The following is a 19,697-nucleotide window of genomic DNA, read 5'->3' as shown; positions in this document are numbered from 1 at the left end:
AAGGGTTATGTACAAGGGGGAATCCAAACAATCACACAATGCAAGTGAGACACACAGCAATGTTCTATTCTTTTTTCAATAAGTTATTAGTATCTTTGTTAATTTACCTTAAAAAAATAACCAGGAAATGCAGCCTGTGCATAGTAAAAATACTCATCAACATAAATACAGACTGACAAAAGATACTGCTGTAGGTGCAATAGGTGAGGCAACTTCTCTCTTCATTCAGTCAAGCTTTACAGGAAATTAAAGTGGGTCCTTCCTAAATCAAAACTCTGTCAGTCTGTGAAAAGCACAATTAAAGCCAATGGTCAGAATAGCTTCTGCTTGTTTTGCTTTTGAATGCAGAAAGAGATACTGACAATATGAGCTATGATGGTGCAAATATTCTGAAATTATTGCAGCAAATCATTTGAAAACAAAAGATTTGCAGCTTACATACAAGAATTTTTATTGTCAGAAAACTTTCACATGAAAGCTATTATTTGCATGCTGTAGAGCCATCAGGGGAGAAAAAAATATCACCCCAGTATATGACTTCAGAGGTCAAGTCAGTCTTGGAGAGAGCACTAGAGTTCTGAAGTGCTGTTAACTCTCTGTCAGCAGATCTCTCAAACTATTCCTTTTTTAAGACAGACTTTGCAGAAGTGCCCTGTGAGGCCAGGCAATGTCACAGAATCATAGAAGCAACCAGGCTGGGAGAGACCTCCAAGCTCATCCAGTCCAACCTAGCACCCAGCCCTGTCCAGTCAACCAGATCATGGCACTAAGTGCCCCAGCCAGGCTTTTCTTGAACACCTCCAGGGATGGCAACTCCACCACCTCCCTGGGCAGCCCATTCCAGTGCAAATCACTCTCTCTGCCAGCAATTCCTCCTAACATCCAGCTTATACCTCTCCCAGCACAACTTGAGACTGTGCCCCCTTGTTCTGTTGCTGCTTGCCTGGCAGAAGAGACCAACCCCACCTGGCTACAGCCTCCCTTCAGGTAGTTGTAGACAGCAAGGAGATCACTCCATGTTAGGCCTTAAAGTGTTTTACATTGTAAATTGAAATGAAACAACCACACGTGTGGCACTGCTCCTGGTTATCCCGAAGTGTGGCTAACGGTCTCCACAGGAAAGGGATCCTGGTGTTGCAAAGCACTGCATAAAACCAGTCACGCTTCTGCCTCTCCACGCTGCGCCCAGATTCTGCAGTTTGGGGTTGCTATTTCGGATGTTGTGAACTGCTCCTGACGCGGGCACAGCAAGAGCGCTTGGCATTATTACCGGCAGGCTGATGCGGTGGGGCGTGACTGCCTTCCCGCTTCCCTCCACGCCTGCCAGCATCCCCGGCGATGCAGCGGCCGGCAGGCGGCCACACGGGGGCGCCGTCGGGCAGCCAGCGCTGCTTTCCCGGCAGCGCTCCGAGCTAGGGCTCACATTCCCCGTGCCAAGGATGCTTTGAAACAAAGGCCAAAGTAAGGAACCCAAAGTATAGCGAAAGATAAAAACACCGGGATTGTTTCTAGGCCACTAAAATGCACAGCACGATTTACAACTCCCGTACTTCGGGTTTGCATTCAGGAATGAAAACATTCTGTAAGGAAAGAACAACAGGAAAACTTTTTTTGGGGTGCCCTTCTGACTGTGTCATGGATCTGTTTTAATGGGCTGCTGCAGAGAGCAAGCTGCGACGGAGAAAATATCTGTAGTAGCAGAGAGGAGTCATATGTGTGAAGTTCTGTTGGGAATTCAAACTGAAGTGCGAGTTGTAGATTAAATATATTGCTGCGCCCCTGTGTCATTGACTGGTTCCCTTAAATGACAATGGTAGCTATAGAAATGGAAATAGAGGGCGAGATGTGTAATGCCATCGCTGACAGGCTTCTGCTGATGAGCTACTTGAATGAAAACCTGAAAACCTGTTTTCATGGTTTGACATCTACAGGGAACCGTTTCACGGTGAGGGATTAAAAAGAACATAGAAAAAAACCCCATATCACCTAGTGGTGTTAGAAATGTCTTCAGAGATGCTTGGAAGCAGCGTTATCACCTCTAGACTATTGCACTGCAGACCTTACATACCTGCTCAGATAGAGAGCTACTGTATTTTTTAGACATCCTTTTCTTCATGGTTTCTTTCACAGACTTCACTTTTTTTCCCAAAGATATACGGGATGCAGAGGGTGATTTGATCACTTCTTTATAAACGAAGTCTCCTTCTTTGCCCTGCAAAATAAAACAGGACTTAAGCCTACAAAATACAAAAGCCTTTTTTCTTAAATCATAGAATTATAGAATCAACCAGGTTGGAAGAGACCTCCAAGATCATCCAGTCCAACCTAGCACCCAGCCCTAGCCAGTCAAGCAGACCATGGCACTAAGTGCCTCACCCAGTCTTTTCTTGAACACCTCCAGGGACAGTGACTCCACCACCTCCCTGGGCAGCCCATTCCAATGCCAATCACTCTCTCTGCCAACAACTTCCTCCTAACATCCAGCCTAGACTTTCCCCAGCACAACTTAAGACTGTGTCCCCTTGTTCTGTTGCTGGTTGCCTGGGAGAAGAGACCAACCCCACCTGGCTACAGCCTCCCTTCAGGTAGTTGTAGACAGCAATGAGGTCACCCCTGAGCCTCCTCTTCTGCAGGCTGCACACCCCCAGCTCCCTCAACCTCTCCTCATAGGGTTTGTGTTCCAGGCCCCTCACCAGCTTTGTCGCCCTTCTCTGGACACATTCCAGCACCTCAGCATCTCTCTTGAATTGAGGGGCCCAGAACTGGACACAGCACTCAAGGTGTGGCCTGACCAATGCTGAGTACAGGGGCAGAACAACCTCCCTTGTCCTACTGGCCACATGAGTCAGCAGTCAGTGCAGAAGTATCCAGGCAGACACAGGATGTGGTGTCCTGTTTACTGCTTTAAATCCACTGTTGACACCTTGTGCAAGCCAATATAGCAGTCCACTGTACCTCACTCCTAAGGCCTGCTTTATAACTTTGGTTGCAGGTCATGTGTTGGGATTTGCTGTGATGTCTTCTTCCCTTTAAGCTTCAGGTATCTGGCTCAGGGTGGTCAATACCATACACCACTAAACAAGAGTGAAGACACCTCTGAGAGCCTAACCAAATACATCTCTGTGTGTATGTGTGTGTATATATACCTACATTTAGCTATTCAAATTGACCTTTATTTTCAGACAGCTATTTTGTTAACTTCTCTTGATGACTGTCTCTCTGCAGTTCTACTGTGAATTGTTTATACAAAAAGGCCACGCAGCAAAAGCTACTAAATCCATCGACTGTGGCAGGAGGTTACACTTAAGAGACAAAACAGGGTACTGCCAAACTAAATTAGATGATCCATATATAGTGGATGACAAAGGCCAGCTGCTTTGAATGCACTTGGCCTCAACATACAAATCACCTTAAGACACCTTGCATTTACTTATGCCACAAGCACATAAAAAGAATGAACACAGATGCGCTGACATTCTGCCCCCCCTTACTTGTACAACTTAGCCCTTACTCAGATTGTGCAGACAACAAGTTCCCATGGCCTTCTCTTCTACAGTGGGTCAGGAGTCATGCAGCAAGGCAGCTCTATCAGAGCTACTACCAGCACCCTCTATTATCATAGAATTAACCACGTTGGAGGAGACCTCCAAGATCATCCAGGCCAACTTAGCACCCAGCCCTATCCAGTCAACCAGACCATGGTACTAAGTGCCTCATCCAGGCTTTGCTTCAACACCTCCAGGGATGGTGACTCCACCACCTCCCTGGGCAGCACATTCCAATGCAAATCACTCTCTCTGCCAACAACTTCCTCCTAACATCCAGCCTATACTTTCCCTGGCACAACTTAAGCCTGTGTCCCCTTGTTCTGTTGCTGGTTGCCTGGCAGAAGAGACCAACCCCACCTGGCTACAGCCTCCCTTCAGGTAGTTGTAGACTATTAGCCAGAGTGCAACAAAAATCACAATGCGAAACAGATCAAAATTTGTTTGGCCAAATAGGTGGATGTCTGAACTGGATCTCTGGCTGCTTCAATAACCTTTCTGAGGACAGTTTAGGTGCATAAGATAGGAAACCCTAAAATAAGTGTAGCTATAGTTCAAAATGATATTTTCCCCTAAAATTACAGATTTGCTACTTTAGTAACATTCTCTCCAAAAGTTTCTCTCAAATTCAGGTGCTTCATTGCTGACAATTCTGTATTTTGTCCTTTTCAAACTGTCTGTGATTACAACTTTTGTTGTCATTTCTGGTCTTTTAGCAGAAAATAAAGACAGTTCTTTGCCTTATCTTTGTGCAAAAAAATCTCTTCCACTCCAGAGAATTAAAAGTTTTCAATAAAAGAAATCCTTGATCCGCATACATTACTGTGGTCCACTGCAGCTCTTCCACTACTGGTGCCAGTAGGAGAAAAGATGTAACATCCAGATTCCACACTTGCCTGTATCAAAACCAATCTGAACCAAGCACACCAATACCTCTGTGTTTCAAGATAAACACTCTTAAGTCTGGAAATTCTTCACTAAGTTGAAAATCATAGAATCAACCAGGTTGGGAGAGACCTCCAAGATCATCCAGTCCAACCTAGCACCCAGCCCTGTCCAATCAAGCAGATCATGGCACTAAGTGCCTCATCCAGGCTTTGCCATCACCTCCCAGGGCAGCCCATTCTAATGCCAATCACTCTAGGAAAAACTTGATGAATAAAATTTTCTCACATAGTTTTGGCAAACTTAAGGGTAATTTGTGATGTCAAAAAAGAATAAATCAGAAAACCAAAAGCCAACCTAAAAATCCAAGCTGACATTTAAAAAATAACAAACAAAATATGTAACAAATTAGATTTGATTTAAATGAACAGAGAAGTCATCAGATTCAGTGCTGAAACAGGAAAGAAAAAACATATACAGGCAAAAAATACATTGGCAACTTGATATAGTGTTCTGGCTCACTTCTGTTGTTTTTGGCCACAGGGTGACCAACAGTAACACTGGAATAAACATGAGTAACATAAAATGGAATTAATTCTCAGGAGAGGTGTTTTGTTTTTCTTTAAACACAAAGAGCCCTGAGATCAATTGCCTATCACCCAGCATGATGGGATCCTGGTCTTAGATACACTGAGAAAACAAACAATAAATCTCTTGCATAATGATCTCCACCAAAACAACTTGCAGATACTCAGCCAGTGAAAGTTTGCCTCCTTAGAACACTTAGAATCAACCAGGTTGGAAGAGACCTCCAAGATCAACCACTCCAACACATCTCCTATCCCTATCCAGTCAACTAGACCATGGCACTAAGTGCCTCATCCAGGCTTTGCTTGAACACCTCCAGGGATGGTGACTCCACCACCTGCCTGGGCAGCCCATTCCAATGCCAATCACTCTCTCTGGCAGGAGCTTCCTCCTAACTTCCACCCTGTACTTTCCCTGGCACAGCTTGAGACTGTGTCCCCTTGTTCTATTGCTGGTTGCCTCGGAGAAGAGGCCAACCCCTACCTGGCTACAGCCTCCCTTCAGGTCATTCCAAACAGTAAACATTTTTACCAGGAAAGCATAGTAATGACATGGTTTGGCTGGGGTGATGTTCTGAGGAAGTCAGACATAAAAAGAGTCCACAGATATGGCCCTAGAGCTGCGCTTTGCTCACTTGTTCCTGCCTCTTTACACACATGGTATATAAATACTCATACACACAAGGATATGGGTGGGTATGTTATTCTCCAAGCTAAGGAAGTTTGAGGTGAACGAAGACACTCTGCTGGTTTTGATCCCCAAACTCTTATTACAGACCTCGATTGCCCTTCAGCTTATTATAACTCTCTAGCACATTTCATTTTATGCTATTTCAAGTCTGCGTCTTCTTGTCTCAAACTCACCATTTGGTCAGAACTGTTTCCAATATGAAGGGAACGATTTGTCAAGTCAAATCCTCCAAAGCTACAGGTTCTCTGCAAAAGAAAGGATGGGCAGAGTTCTGTCAGAATGCCTGGCTTACTCAAAACAGCTGTGACTTGGACAGCACCAGTAAAAACACAAACGTCTGCAAAAATGGAAGTGAACAAACAAACAAGAGGATGGGAAATTATAAATCAAAAAATCCCTTATAAGGCAATCTGAGTAATTTGTCTTTTCCTTCACCTAGGGTCTGCTGCTGTTGAGTCATCTACTGCCTAGTCTTCTTTTAGAAAGAAAAAAGTCTTCTTGGTCTGAGGAAAGCATTGCTCTTGTGCATCAAATTTTCCAGGGTGCTGGCAACTCCACCTCTGCAATCCCATCTGCCTTCATAAGTAAGTTCATAGTAGCAGTGAAAGAGACTTTTAATCTTTTAAAGCACTGAGTAACCTACCTTCTGGGAATAACTGCACAGCCTCTATCTCCACTGAGATACAGGCAAATGCTAGAGGCCTAGCAGGACGAGACGTGGGTTAAGAGAAGGGAAAAAACAGCCCAGCTATCCACAAGCATTGTGTCCCCAGAGATGCAGCAAGCCCTGATTCCAGATTTACCATCCCACCTCTGGGGATATGTGGAGAAAATATGTTATGTTTACAGTACCACAATCACCCAGTCGAGATACTCAGTTTTGGCTGAAGGCACAGATAGACTTTATCATAATCATCCTGAATAAAGAAAGAAAACCAGCACCATGGCACTGCTTCCCTCCTGAGAGCAGAGGGCAACCAAACCCAGTACAGCTGCATTTCCCCAGCCAATCACTGCTGAACTGTGGGAGATGAGTCTCTGCTAAAGCTTTGGTATCCCTTGAAAACAGACCAGACACTTAGGGGGTTCAGAGAGCTTTGCCTTGCAATTCAGAAGGTAAAACCTTTGACTTCTTACTTGGCACAGTGCTCAAGCACCTGGCCCTGCCAGAGGTCTCACAGTGCAACTCAGGGGAACAGAGGCATGGCAGTTAAGACTGACTTGCAGGGTTTCAGCTCTGATGTCTGAGTGTGGAATGTGAGCCAGGCAGATGTCTGCTTTAAGAATTCTCTTCAGAGTTAGAGCTGAGACAAACAGGAGGCAGAAGATGAACCACTTGTGAACCTTAAGTTCTTAGCATCTTAAGAGAGTAACTTCAAAGACACCATAAGACTCACACAAGCATTAGATCAGACCTACAAAGGACTACTCAATCAGTATCATGAGTCTGTACTTGGGAGTCAGTGAAGACCAACTGAGAACTACCAGCCTGCTCCAACATCCTGTTGAGAAGAGTGAAGCTCTATAAACAATGATACTTAATAAACGTTAATTAATTAATTCTATTAAAATAAACATTCCTCCTGCCCTGTTCTCTGCCAATCAGCATACCTATATTGAAAGGTTTAAAAGTCTCTTCTAGCTTACATTGGGTGCTCTGTACCTACAGTGTTTGGATGACAGTTTTTGTACTGACCACAGCCCCACTAGAACTCAAAGCCAGCTTTGTCTCGGCCTCACACACACTAAAAAGAGTGCTGTGATGGAGAATTCAAAGTGGTTTTTTTCCCCAAAAGGCAGCGTGACTATGGCTTAGCTTTTACAAACTGTTTTTGGAAAGCATCTGAGACCAACCACAAGTAACAAGATCAGTTTTTAACACACAGCACGTTCAGCTCTGAGTGATGCTGTCCTTCTGCGAAGAGTCCGTTCTAACTAATCCTACAGCGCATGGCAACCCCAGCAGCGAAGAGATGACATCTGGAACTGCTCTGAGAACACTTCTCTGTCCAACCAGCTCCTCTGAATGCTGTCCTCCAGAGAGCAAAGTGGCTGTTGGTTAAAATGTACCATCTTAACAATGCTTATTGTTCCACTGTGGACCTTCCCATATATTTAGCATCTGACTTCTGCCTTCAGATTCCAGCAGCGCGGTCCGGCAGCAGCGTACCAAACAAAAGGTCTGCGTGTGTGGAGAGGGATATTCAATGGAATGGCCATGCAAGCACAAGTGCTACCATTTGGGGAGAAAAGAAAAACTGGTGTGAATTGAAAATTTCATGCATGTCCAGGTCACTGAAACAAATATAAATGACAAAAATGAATGGCAAGGCAAGACAGAGTGACCAGTTCCACTGAATACATTGGCATTAGAGTTTCCCTGAGGTTGCAGCAAACACTGGTTTCAGGAATAGAATCATAGAAAGTCAATATAATAGAAGCATAGAACCAACCAGGCTGGGAGAGACCTCCAAGATCATCCACTCCAGCCTAGCACCCAGCCCTAGCCAATCAACTAGACCATAGCACTAAGTGCCTCATCCAGGCTTTTCCTGAACACCTCCAGGGACAGAAACTCCACCACCTCCCTGGGCAGCCCATTCCAATGCCAATCACTCTCTCTGCCAACAACTTCCTCCTAACATCCAGCCTAGACCTCCCCTGGCACAACTTAAGACTGTGTCCCCTTGTTCTGTTGCTGGTTGCCTGGGAGAAGAGACCAACCCCCACCTGGCTACAGCCTCCCTTCAGGTAGTTGTAGACAGCAATGAGCTCTGCCCTGAGTCTCCTCTTCTCCAGGCTGCACACCCCCAGCTCCCTCAGCCTCTCCTCATAGGCTTTGTGTTCCAGGCCCCTCACCAGCTTTGTTGCCCTTCTCTGGACACATTCCAGCACCTCAACAACTCTCTTGAATTGAGGGGCCCAGAACTGGACACAGCACTCAAGGTGTGGCCTGACCAGTGCTGAGTACAGGGGCAGAATAACCTCCCTTGTCCTACTGGCCACACTGTTCCTGATGCAGGCCAGGATGCCATTGGCTCTCTTGGCCACCTGGGCACACTGCTGCCTCATCTTCAGCTACTATCTACCAGTACCCCCAGGTCTCTTTCTTCCTGGCTGCTCTCAGCCACTCTGTCCCCAGCCTGTAGCGCTGCTTGGGGTTGTTGTGGCCAAAGTGCAGAACCCTGCACTTGGCCATGTTCAGTCTCATCCCATTGGCCTCTGCCCACCCATCCAGCCTGTCTAGGTCCCTCTGCAGGGCTCTCCTACCCTCCAACAGCTCCACACCTGCTCCTAGCTTGGTGTCATGCACAAACTTAGTGATACTGGACTCAATCTCCTCATCCAGATCATCAGTAAAGATGTTGAACAGGACTGGGCCTAGCACTGATCCTTGGGGCACACCACTAGTGACAGCTGCCAGCTGGATGTGGCACCATTCACCACCACTCTCTGGGCCCGGCCTTCCAGCCAGTTCTTCACTCACTCTTGAAGGAGTGGCATTAGCTGAAGGTAGCCTTTTTTTTGTGGTTTCAGGAAGAAGGGTGCTGAAAAAACTAGTAGAAATAGCATGTTGCCACTATTTAGCCCTCTGGAACAAGGCTGAAGGAACACATCCTCAACAGCAAAAGGTTAGCCATTTCTCCTGAGTTTGTATCTTTGTGAATAAGCAAAAGATGATTCCCATAATGAAATTACTGTGGAGACACTATAGGAAAATCTGGGAAGTTTGTTCCTGCCATCTACATTGACAGAGGCAGTTTTAGAGGGTATTTTCCCTTAGGGGGCATCTCCAGCACATGTGCTTTTTTGCCTGAGATACTCCTGCTATTCACCCACACAAGGACAAGTCAAGCTTCTCTTATTGTTGCACATATGTGGTCAAACAACGACAAACCCCCAGTACTCTGTGAGTGGCAAGGCAAGCAGTAAATGCAGAAGAAATTGTGAAGCTGCCCAAGAACCTTCATACTATTAGGTAGAGAAAAACCCTATCTATTTTGTCTCCAAAGAGCAAAAAGCAAACCACAAAGGCTTGGTCACCTCCCATGGGTTATTCAAGGAGACCAAGGTCTCTGTGTAAGTCACAACCTTACACCTGAGGAAATTAGGCAAGATACCTCTCAAAATAAACTCTATAGTTCAAGAGGAAAAGTTGCTTCTACTGTACTGTTCACTGCAGTATGCTGCTTCATGCCACAGGTGGCTGTTTGTTGCTTCCACCTGCTGGAGCTGAGAATGTGTATCTACACTGTCACCCACACCACAGATGAGCTGGCTCAGCTTTGGAGATTTGGGTGGCCATAAAGGCAAGTTTCTAGGAAACTCTGCATCATGGTTAAGGGAATTGTCAAAGCTGAGTCATATGATCAGAAAGCAGCTTTGGCTCTCTCTGGAGTGCTCAAATCACTTTAATTTCCCATTGCACCACACAATTTCATTTCTGACCAGCCCTTGCTCCCTTCCCTCTATGCTCTGAGGGAAGCTGACACCTTCACCCCATGCTAGAAAGAAGCAGTAGTGGCCAAAGACAGAGCAGAAGGGGCACTTCTGGTGGTGGCCAGCAGCAAGCAGGAGGGCAGTGCCTGCATAATGTGAAACTCTGTCTTCCTGCAGCTTTGTGTGTAACAGACAATACAGAGTTGGGTGGGTGAACTGATGAGCCTCAAATCGAGAAGAGGAGGGCCAATGAGAGGCAATCACAGCAGAAAGAGGGAAAGAGCACATTTGACTAAGGATGCTCTAACCCTCTGAAAATGTTATTCACTTCTTGGCATCCTTTTAAGCACATGCTGCTTCTCAGAACATGACAAGAACACATTTAGAGCATCTCAGAGCTTGTCTGTCCACCAGTAACCTTGATTTCTGCACTAGGTGAATTTAAAACCCAGCACTTTGTCATATTTGCTCTCACTGAGTTATTTTGTGTACACAGAAACTGCAGACTTGATAAAACCCCTGTCTGATGGAATGGTATCAAACTCTTCCCTTAGAGCTGAATTGAAGTGTTTGAGAGATCCTAACGGAACGGAAAGCAGGAGCACTGATTTTCAGTTCAAGGTATAAAGCAGAAAGTGTTTACTGCAACCTCACAGAAACTGAAGACTGCCTTCATGACAACTCTTGGACTCACAGACTTTTGGTGTATTCTCAAGAGAACCCTTTTAGTACAACGATCCACTGTGGCAGCCCACTTCCTCTTGGCCTCCTCATCCTCCTCCAGCAGGCATCTCCTCAGGTCCTGCTTGTCGGCCTTGCTCAGAGTCCTGTCAGTAATGGGACGCACCAGCTGAGAGAGGTTGAGGTGACTGTACAGGCTTCTCTCCACCACATAGGTGATATTGAACTCGCTGACAGAGCTGCGCCCTCGGAGCCTTCTGTTTGGGAAGCCACAGCCTCCACCCCCTTTGGTTTTGTGCCGCAGTAACTGTAGGTCGCAAGCTGCAGGGAGTGCTCCTTTCCTAGCAGGGCGCTGGCAAAGGAAAGCTCTGGAACAGGAATAGTTAGTATCCGCTTTCTTCAACCGGAGCTGCTTCCTTACACTCTGAATCTCCTCCAGGGACACCAGAAGGTGGTGCTTGTGCCTGCTGCTGTCATAAAAGCAAATGCTTTCTGTACTTACCCCGTGGCTCAGCGAGCCCAGGCTCTTCTTCATTTCCCCATCTGTCAAGGAGCGGCAAACTTTCTGGGTCTTCTCCTCTTCTGGGTAAGAGAAAAACGTCCCCAGCTTCTTGGGAGGCTTGATAAGGCCACGGCTGTCCGTTCTGCTGAAGGTCTTCACCAGCTTCCGGTTAGCTCCCCACATATCCAGACTGCTGGATGAGGGAGAAGTAGTGAGAGAGTCTGAGTCGTCTTCTGGCTGCTTTTCACAGGAGCCATCAAAATAGAATTGCTTCTTGTGAACGCCAGAGTAAAGTGCTGATCTGTCATCCAGTACGGGAGAGTTGTCAAGTGAATGCTCTTCCACACCTGCAGGGGACAAAAGCAGTACAACGCCTGTCATGGGTCAGGATTCTCCAACAAGTTTCCCTGCAGTTTCCCTTACAGTATTTATTTAAGATATCACCCACTTAAGTAGGAAGAGAACTCTCCTTGATATAAGCAGCCCAGAAGGTATTTGCAAGTGCATAAATCTGAAGCAGATCCTTCCACTTGTGAAATGAGAGTTCTGGGATGAGTTAGCAGCAGTCAGACAACATCATCCTGTAAGTCAAATCACTGCTATTTTCATTTACTCTCTGTGGCTAAGTGAGATCACAGATGTTCTCACTAAGAACTCCTTAAAAGCTGAAGCTAAGCTCCATTTCTTATGCTCAGCTGTAGTGAGATTACAATAGATAAAAAGTACTATGCAGGTATTAAAAACCAAGCAAATATCCTTCAGGTCCACTTTGGCGCTATCACAGTATCACCAAGGTTGGAAGAGACCTCACAGATCATCAAGTCCAACCACAGAGCTCAAGGCTAGACCATGGCACCAAGTGCCACGTCCAATCCTGCCTTGAACAGCCCCAGGGACGGCGACTCCACCACCTCCCCGGGCAGCCCATTCCAGTGTCCAATGACTCTCTCAGGGAAGAACTTTCTCCTCACCTCCAGCCTAAATTTCCCCTGGCGCAGCCTGAGGCTGTGTCCTCTTGTTCTGGTGCTGGCCACCTGAGAGAAGAGAGCAACCTCCTCCTGGCCACAACCTCCCCTCAGGTAGCTGTAGACAGCAATAAGGTCACCCCTGAGCCTCCTCTTCTCCAGGCTAACCAATCCCAGCTCCCTCAGCCTCTCCTCGTAGGGCTGTGCTCAAGGCCTCTCCCCAGCCTCGTCGCCCTTCTCTGGACACACTCAAGCATCTCAATGTCCCTCCTAAACTGGGGGGCCCAGAACTGAACACAGGACTCAAGGTGAGGTCCAAGCAGTGCAGAGTACAGGGGCAGAATGACCTCCCTGCTCCTGCTGACCACACCATTCCTGATGCAGGCCAGGATGCCACTGGCTCTCTTGGCCACCTGGGCACACTGCTGGCTCATGTTCAGGTGGGTATCAATCAGCACCCCCAGATCCCTCTCTGTCTGGCTGCTCTCCAGCCACTCTGACCCCAGCCTGTATCTCTGCATGGGGTTGTTGTGGCCCAAGTGCAGCATCTGGCACTTGGAGCTATTGAACGCCATCCGGTGCTGCTGCAGGAAGGAAGCAGTACTTCTTCTCCAGAACGTTATGGAGCTGAGCTCCTGAAGGAATTTCAGGGTTTGGATTTTGACTGGGGAAGAGGCACCAATTTTAATCACACAGGATTGGCTTAAAACAAATGCAAAGAAAAAGGATTTGGTCACACAGAGGGTGTGCCAATTTCGACAGAAGCACTTGCTTTTCACCAATCAGAAAATCCATGCAATAAATGCATCAGTGTTCAGCAGCCTTTAACAAGATGTCAGGGTGTGCTTGGTTTGAAAACTGGCATGCAGTTCCCCAGGAGAAAGATCCTTAACAATCCTCAAAACTATCTTCACAAAGAACTACTTTTCCAAATGATACCTTCCTATAGTTTTTAAATAAAATCCATTAGTCTGAGATCCTTCTCTCACATTTCTGCTATCAACTCTGTTATCACAGTAGATGTACATCTGGATGATCACTAGCATGTGCTAGCATCTGAATCCATGTGTATTTCATGTCAGTGCACTCCTAGTGAGCTAAATAACTGAAGCTTACCAACTCCTGGGCACCATTTTTATACAGAAGTTAAAAGCAAATCACATCTACATCTGTGTCATTATGGCTTTGTGTCATGGACTCACTCCAAATAACATCTGTTGCAGTGTTGATACACAATGTGTATTTTGTAAGCTGTTTAAAACCATATTTACTCAGTGGACTAAAATTGTTTATCAGCACATATTGAGTCCCAGGAGAATGCCTATTTTCTGATTCAATTGAGAAGCAAAAGGAAATAAGAGCAAGTTAGACAGTCCAATGAAAGTGGCATCAAAATTAGACTCCAGTCTGCAGCCCTACCCCAGAAATGTTCTCAAGAGTGAAAGTTGTGCGTCAGGTGTGATCCACTATCCCTTCACTGGCACACTGAGTTCTCACAGAATCAGCCAGGTCAGAAGAGACCTCCAAGCTCATCCAGTCCAATCTAGCACCCAGCCCTATCCAATCAACCAGACCATGGCACTAAGTGCCTCAGCCAGGCTTTGCTTGAACATCTCCAGAGACAGTGACTCCACCACTTCCCTGGGCAGCCCATTCCAATGCCAATCACTCTCTCTGCCAACAACTTCCTCCTCACATCCAGCCTAGACCTGCCCTGGCACAACTTGAGACTGTGTCCCCTTGTTCTGTTGCTGGTTGCCTGGCAGAAGAGACCAACCCCACCTGGCTACAACCTCCCTTCAGGTAGTTGTAGACAGCAATGAGGTCTGCCCTGAGCCTCCTCTTCTGCAGGGTGCACACCCCCAGCTCCCTCAGCCTCTCCTCACAGGGTTTGTCTCTTGGTAAAACAGCATCTTAGGCTTCAGCAACTACATGTCAAAGATAATTTGCCAATAGTGAACTGAAGGTGAGACAAGAAGCTTGTACACTGCAGTTGATTTCTTTCATAGTGAAATCTGTCCTCTGTTTTTATCATAGGTGTTTTAGTAATTCACAGCCAGCTCCCCAGAACCTACCTATCTAGGATTTCATCCTACCTAGGTAGGATTTCATGTTACCTGGCATTGATAACACAGATGCAAGGTAACCAGCTCAAGAACTGGTCCAGTCAGTCACAAGACAAGGCAGACAGCAATCACCTAATCTGAGCACAGTGGATTTTGTGCTTTTGCTGAACCCTCTGAGATATCCAAACAAGAATACAGAACTACAGGATGAGATAGGTTGATGGACAACATTTATAAACATTTCATTTGCCACATGAAACTTGAGTGTGGGGAGACCTTGCTGAAATACATGTCACAGATACACTCCTAATGTAGCCTTGGCTACTTACTGGCCTTCTGCTTGTTATGCAGAAGCTACCCAGTTTGTTATATGTTGCTCCCTACAGCTTTTCCCAGGCCCACAGGGAGAGGATCTGACAGGCCTCTCTGGGGTCCCTTCCCCAGAGCAGGGAAGAAATAACCCTGTTCTCTTCGCTCATTCTCATAAATCATGTCTTTGCTTCCAAGATAAGCCAGCTTATGCTTGTCCTACAAGGTGATAAAACTTTTCCAGACCATGAGAGCTGCTCAGTGCAGAGCTCTAGACTGGCTGTGCCTTTCACACCAGCCAGTGACACCATCATCAAGCAGGAGGGAAGTAGGCTACGCCATAAATCTGCCAACAGTTTCCTGACGAATGCTCACAAGGATGCACACATTCTCCTTCAGTACACTAGGAAGGAGTCACAACACAGCTCAGCTCACTGCAAAGCTGAAGGGAATCTGCGTACAACCCCGGGAAGGCCACCAGAAAAGAGATGTGCTCACAATCCCAGTGAGGACTCGAGAAGGGTTGTGCAGAGGCTCCTGGGGCTCAGGCTCCATTAATTTGAGTGCTCACACATGGATACAGGTCATTCAGAGTTAATTCTGTGGCATGGCTTCCCAGGAGCTTAACTCAGCTTCCTGTTTCTCCACCCTCCTCCTCCTCCCTCCTCTCCCCCTCTTTTTTGGCAGCAGGGCTCATTCAGCAGCCAAACTGCAAGCAGCCTGCCCCAGAAGTAGGAGTTAATATTTGATGAGGCAGTTGCTATCCCACAAGAATGTCTGATAGAGTTTCTGTGCTTTTGCCACAGGATGATGCCAAGTAGTGTAACTATACCACCAGCAAGCCACTACCCTCCCAAACTAGCTTCACCTGTGTGCCATTCAAGGCCTTGGAGAAGGGAGCAACACTGTGGTGGCTCTGCTTAACTCCTTGCTGAGCCTGTGGGGCACCCAGCTGGGATTGTGCCTGGTATCATTCATTCCCTTCCCAGCAGGAGACATAAAACATAAACCAAGTTCTAATCTCCTAATGAAGGACTCTCCAATACCAGATCAGCAATAACCACACTGCAGCCTGTCCCTTTCATCCTTCCACAGCCTCGCAATGTAATTACTTGGGCAAGGCATGCACCACAGGCAAGGCAGTTTTTGCTACCATCCCGCAGGAACACCCCAGCCCTCCCTCCCCCAGCCCTCCACTTTCTCGGCAGTCACACATGCACTTTTAACCATATGCACATTGCTTTTTACCTTCTGTGCTGGGTTTTTTCATTTCTTCCACTCTTATGAGTTTCTTCCTGACTCTTCGAGTCGAGTTCACCAGCTTGTGCAACCTCTTAAACTTCACCGACTCCTCTGTTTCATCATCAGACTGTTCTCTTGACTGGCAAAGAAACAAAGGCAAGATTAATAACGCAGGAGTTCCACAGCTCGCTCCTCCAAGCGAAGTCAGCCCAGCTCGTCTGCTGCACTGTCTCAACGCAGCACTGCAAGCTGGTGCTATCTTTTCAGCTCAGGTCAGACAGAGACAATGGAGTTACTGAGGGTATTGCTCTTTTTTTCCCTTTCTGAGCGCATGACATACCATTTTGACTTCTAAATCTGTGCAACGTAAGATCCCAGGCACTGAAATGCATTCCTGCCCTCGACTTTCTTCCCATGCATTGTGTAATAACTACTTCCACGTCCTCTCTTAGTACGTTTCAGGCAGGGCTCTTTCCCAGGGCTCTTCTTACCATACCAGTTATGCTTCTGTGGTTTGGGTCAGTCACTGTTCTGTCTGGCATCTCAGAGCTTGCTGTTTAAACCTGGTTATAAACAGCTTCTCCAAACTGAAGCTCTGTTATTGACGACTTCTCTTTTTCTTCCCTCTAGTCTACCCAGAAAATCAAAACCAGCAGCACAAGAAAGGGATGGGAAGGAAAAGGAAGGAGGAGACCTCATCTGCCTCACTCACGCACTGCCACAGCTACAAAATATTCCTTTCCTCCTCCCTGCTCCCTGCACTCCTTCTGAAGGCTCTCGAGGCTGGAATTAAAATGGACACAGCATTCTTCCAGCACTGACCAAGGGAAAACTGTGACCTTTTCAGATATACAGAGCAGTCCATATTCCCCAGCATCCCGTTTCGGTTTGCATCTGATCCAGTGTGCTCAGCTCCAGCTGTTTTCCCTCAAGTATCTAACATTACAGAGACAAAAAATATTCCGTGTCTCTCCAGCAGCAGTGACACAACAGGCTGAAACAAGCCATGCCTTGTGCAGGGGAAGGCGACCCGATTCGCAAGCCAGATCCAACATTCAGTGTGCTACTTCCTCTGTTTGAATCAGTTCAGAGTGGGGAAGGGGAAAGGGAAGGGGAAAGGGAAGGGGAAAGGGAAGGGGAAAGGGAAGGGGAAAGGGAAGGGGAAAGGGAAGGGGAAAGGGAAGGGGAAAGGGAAGGGGAAAGGGAAGGGGAAAGGGAAGGGGAAAGGGAAGGGGAAAGGGAAGGGGAAAGGGAAGGGGAAAGGGAAGGGGAAAGGGAAGGGGAAAGGGAAGGGGAAAGGGAAGGGGAAAGGGAAGGGGAAAGGGAAGGGGAAAGGGAAGGGGAAAGGGAAGGGGAAAGGGAAGGGGAAAGGGAAGGGGAAAGGGAAGGGGAAAGGGAAGGGGAAAGGGAAGGGGAAAGGGAAGGGGAAAGGGAAGGGGAAAGGGAAGGGGAAAGGGAAGGGGAAAGGGAAGGGGAAAGGGAAGGGGAAAGGGAAGGGGAAAGGGAAGGGGAAAGGGAAGGGGAAAGGGAAGGGGAAAGGGAAGGGGAAAGGGAAGGGGAAAGGGAAGGGGAAAGGGAAGGGGAAAGGGAAGGGGAAAGGGAAGGGGAAAGGGAAGGGGAAAGGGAAGGGGGAAAGGGAAGGGAAGGGGAAGGGGAAAGGGAAGGGGAAAGGGAGAAAGGGAAGGAGAAGGGGAGAAAGAGTGTTTTTATCCATGGTCACAGCCAATTTGCTGCATTCTTAATGGCCAGCTCTAAAAATCCTCAAGCACCTTCCTGTCAGCACAGCTAGATGTATTTGCACAGTGTGCACACTTTATTTCCTCTTTCTTCTTAATGAACTATGAAAAAAAGAAAAACCCCTAATGAATGCAAGGCAAACATCCCTTTTCTCCAGCAAACCCACACTTTGCTTATGCAGAGGCTGAATAGAAGGTAGCCCAAATACAAAACCACCTTCTGCTTTTCTAATACACTTAAATATCAGGATGTGGTAATAACAGTAGATGCCACGGGGCAGGACACGAGTTAGCAGTTGCCGAGGTACACTTTCCAAGGAGCAAACAGTGCCTGGAGGAGCTGGGGCAGCTAGGAACGCCTGCCTCACAGACGTGCACTTCACAAGGCCAGCAGGAACACAGCAGAGCACACTTCAGGCACCTTCCACAAGCGTGCTGTCAATTACTCATTTCCCCATGAGCTTCATCTCGCTCCAAAACGAGAAGGAATACCAAATGAACCACATAGGGAAGCGCCATTCTGCTACCCGAGAACCACAGGAACGCGTTTATTATGGGCAAAGTAATTAAAAATCTTCCTGCAGGAAACAATCAAGGCTTGCAAAGAGCAGTACCAGACTTCTTCATAGCAAGACAAATGAAGCAGCAAGATGAGCATTAATCCAGAGATTATGGCTGGGACGGCTTCGTGACATGTCAGCAAGACCAACATATTTAGATAACATGATGAATAGATTATCGACCTTATCAAGAAGTTTAGTTGAGATGCCATTCTCAGGCCATTATCTGCACTCTGGCAAGCAACTCCCAAGCATATTCTGCACTTGAGATATGTTTATTTTAAATGTAATTACTCTAAGTCACTGCCTTCCATCGTTACCTTTTGTACACCCTTGGTTCGCAAGACTGCTGCTTATACGACGCTGAGCTCCGCAAGACCTAGAGAATGGTCATACCTGCTCCTCCCAGCCCAGCATTTCATCAAGGAACACAAAACCACTCTTACTTTTGCACTATGTGTTGGTACCCAATAAAGAGTAGTCCCCTGCAGGGTTATGAAGACTCTGCAATGACAGCAAAAGCTTTTACAACGTCTGACATTTGCATTCACAACTACAGTGCAAAAGCAAGCACCAAAATAGGCTCAGCGCAAGGCAGCAATGTCAAACACGAGTTAGTAGCACAGGGAGTCCCCAGCACACCTCGGAACGAATGAAGTTGATCACCATAAGGTGTCAGGTGGCTTTCCTTGCTGCTTCATGACTCCCAGCGCTCATTAAGCTGGGGTCCCCTGCAGGCAGCATCAGATGTTTCCTAGGGTGGATGCTCAGCCAAGACAGGCAAGAACGGATTACGTTTAACAGGAGCCACCCGAGAACGGATCGACTAAGCCAAAGCCAGTCCCTCTCCAGCAGCCTATTTCCTATTACTCTGGGTAGCATTGGCATGGAAAATCTCCTGTAAAAGCAAAGAGTGGCCAGGAGGTTTACGCAAAAAGGCCTAAACCATCGGTGACTACCCTGGTGGTGCCAGCCTGGAAACATCCTTGTCACGTAAGGCTGATTCTTTGCAGAGGACACCACTCTGACAAAGCAGTCTGCTTTTCATTGGCTTCCTGGGTTTGAGACAATTTAAAAGAGAGCTCAAGTTGTCAGAAGTTTCCATTTTGGCACATGGCAGACAAGAGCTTCATTTTCCAGCTCAAGCAATGTTTTCTTTTACAGCTAATATTAAACAGAGAACAGAAGTGTAAAGCATTCAGGGCATAACCAATGTACTTGGAAATCACTCAGCACTGATGCTTCGCCTTCCCTGACCCACTCAACCCACCCTACTCCCATGGTGACCAAACTGGGTTTTTTTGGTGGCTGTCTTTGACTTCAGATGGGAAGAATCACCCCCATCTCCCAAACGTGTGGTGGGCCAGGCAAATGGCTCCTTGACAGCCCTAGCAGCTAGGCCTTGGCATGGGGCTTTGCTGCAGCTGGCTGCCAACCCCCCTCCTACCCCCTCCTCCCTTAAGATGTGCTTCGGTAAGCTGCAGCACC

The 19,697-nt window shown here is 47.0% G+C and overlaps 1 protein-coding gene across 6 annotated transcripts in view; it reads right to left on the bottom strand.

The window, feature by feature from the left end:
• SASH1 (SAM and SH3 domain containing 1) overlaps nt 1-19,697 on the bottom strand; it is a 223,053-nt gene that overhangs the window by 20,716 nt on the left and 182,640 nt on the right. For 5 of the 6 annotated variants that reach the window (XM_064158278.1, XM_064158279.1, XM_064158276.1 and 2 more), the window contains exons 9-12: nt 15,920-16,052; nt 10,843-11,678; nt 5,882-5,953; nt 2,069-2,212 (exon numbers count right to left, since the gene is read on the bottom strand). In XM_064158278.1, the coding sequence (XP_064014348.1) occupies nt 2,069-2,212; nt 5,882-5,953; nt 10,843-11,678; nt 15,920-16,052 (1,185 nt within the window). The remainder of the gene's footprint in view (nt 1-2,068; nt 2,213-5,881; nt 5,954-10,842; nt 11,679-15,919; nt 16,053-19,697) is intronic. The other variant, XM_064158280.1, reaches the window with a different exon arrangement.

This window comes from Pogoniulus pusillus, chromosome 18 (genome assembly GCF_015220805.1).
Source record: "Pogoniulus pusillus isolate bPogPus1 chromosome 18, bPogPus1.pri, whole genome shotgun sequence".
Lineage (NCBI taxonomy): Eukaryota > Metazoa > Chordata > Aves > Piciformes > Lybiidae > Pogoniulus > Pogoniulus pusillus.
The sequence above is the reverse complement of the archived record's forward strand: the minus strand, read 5'-3'. Positions and strand labels throughout refer to the sequence as shown.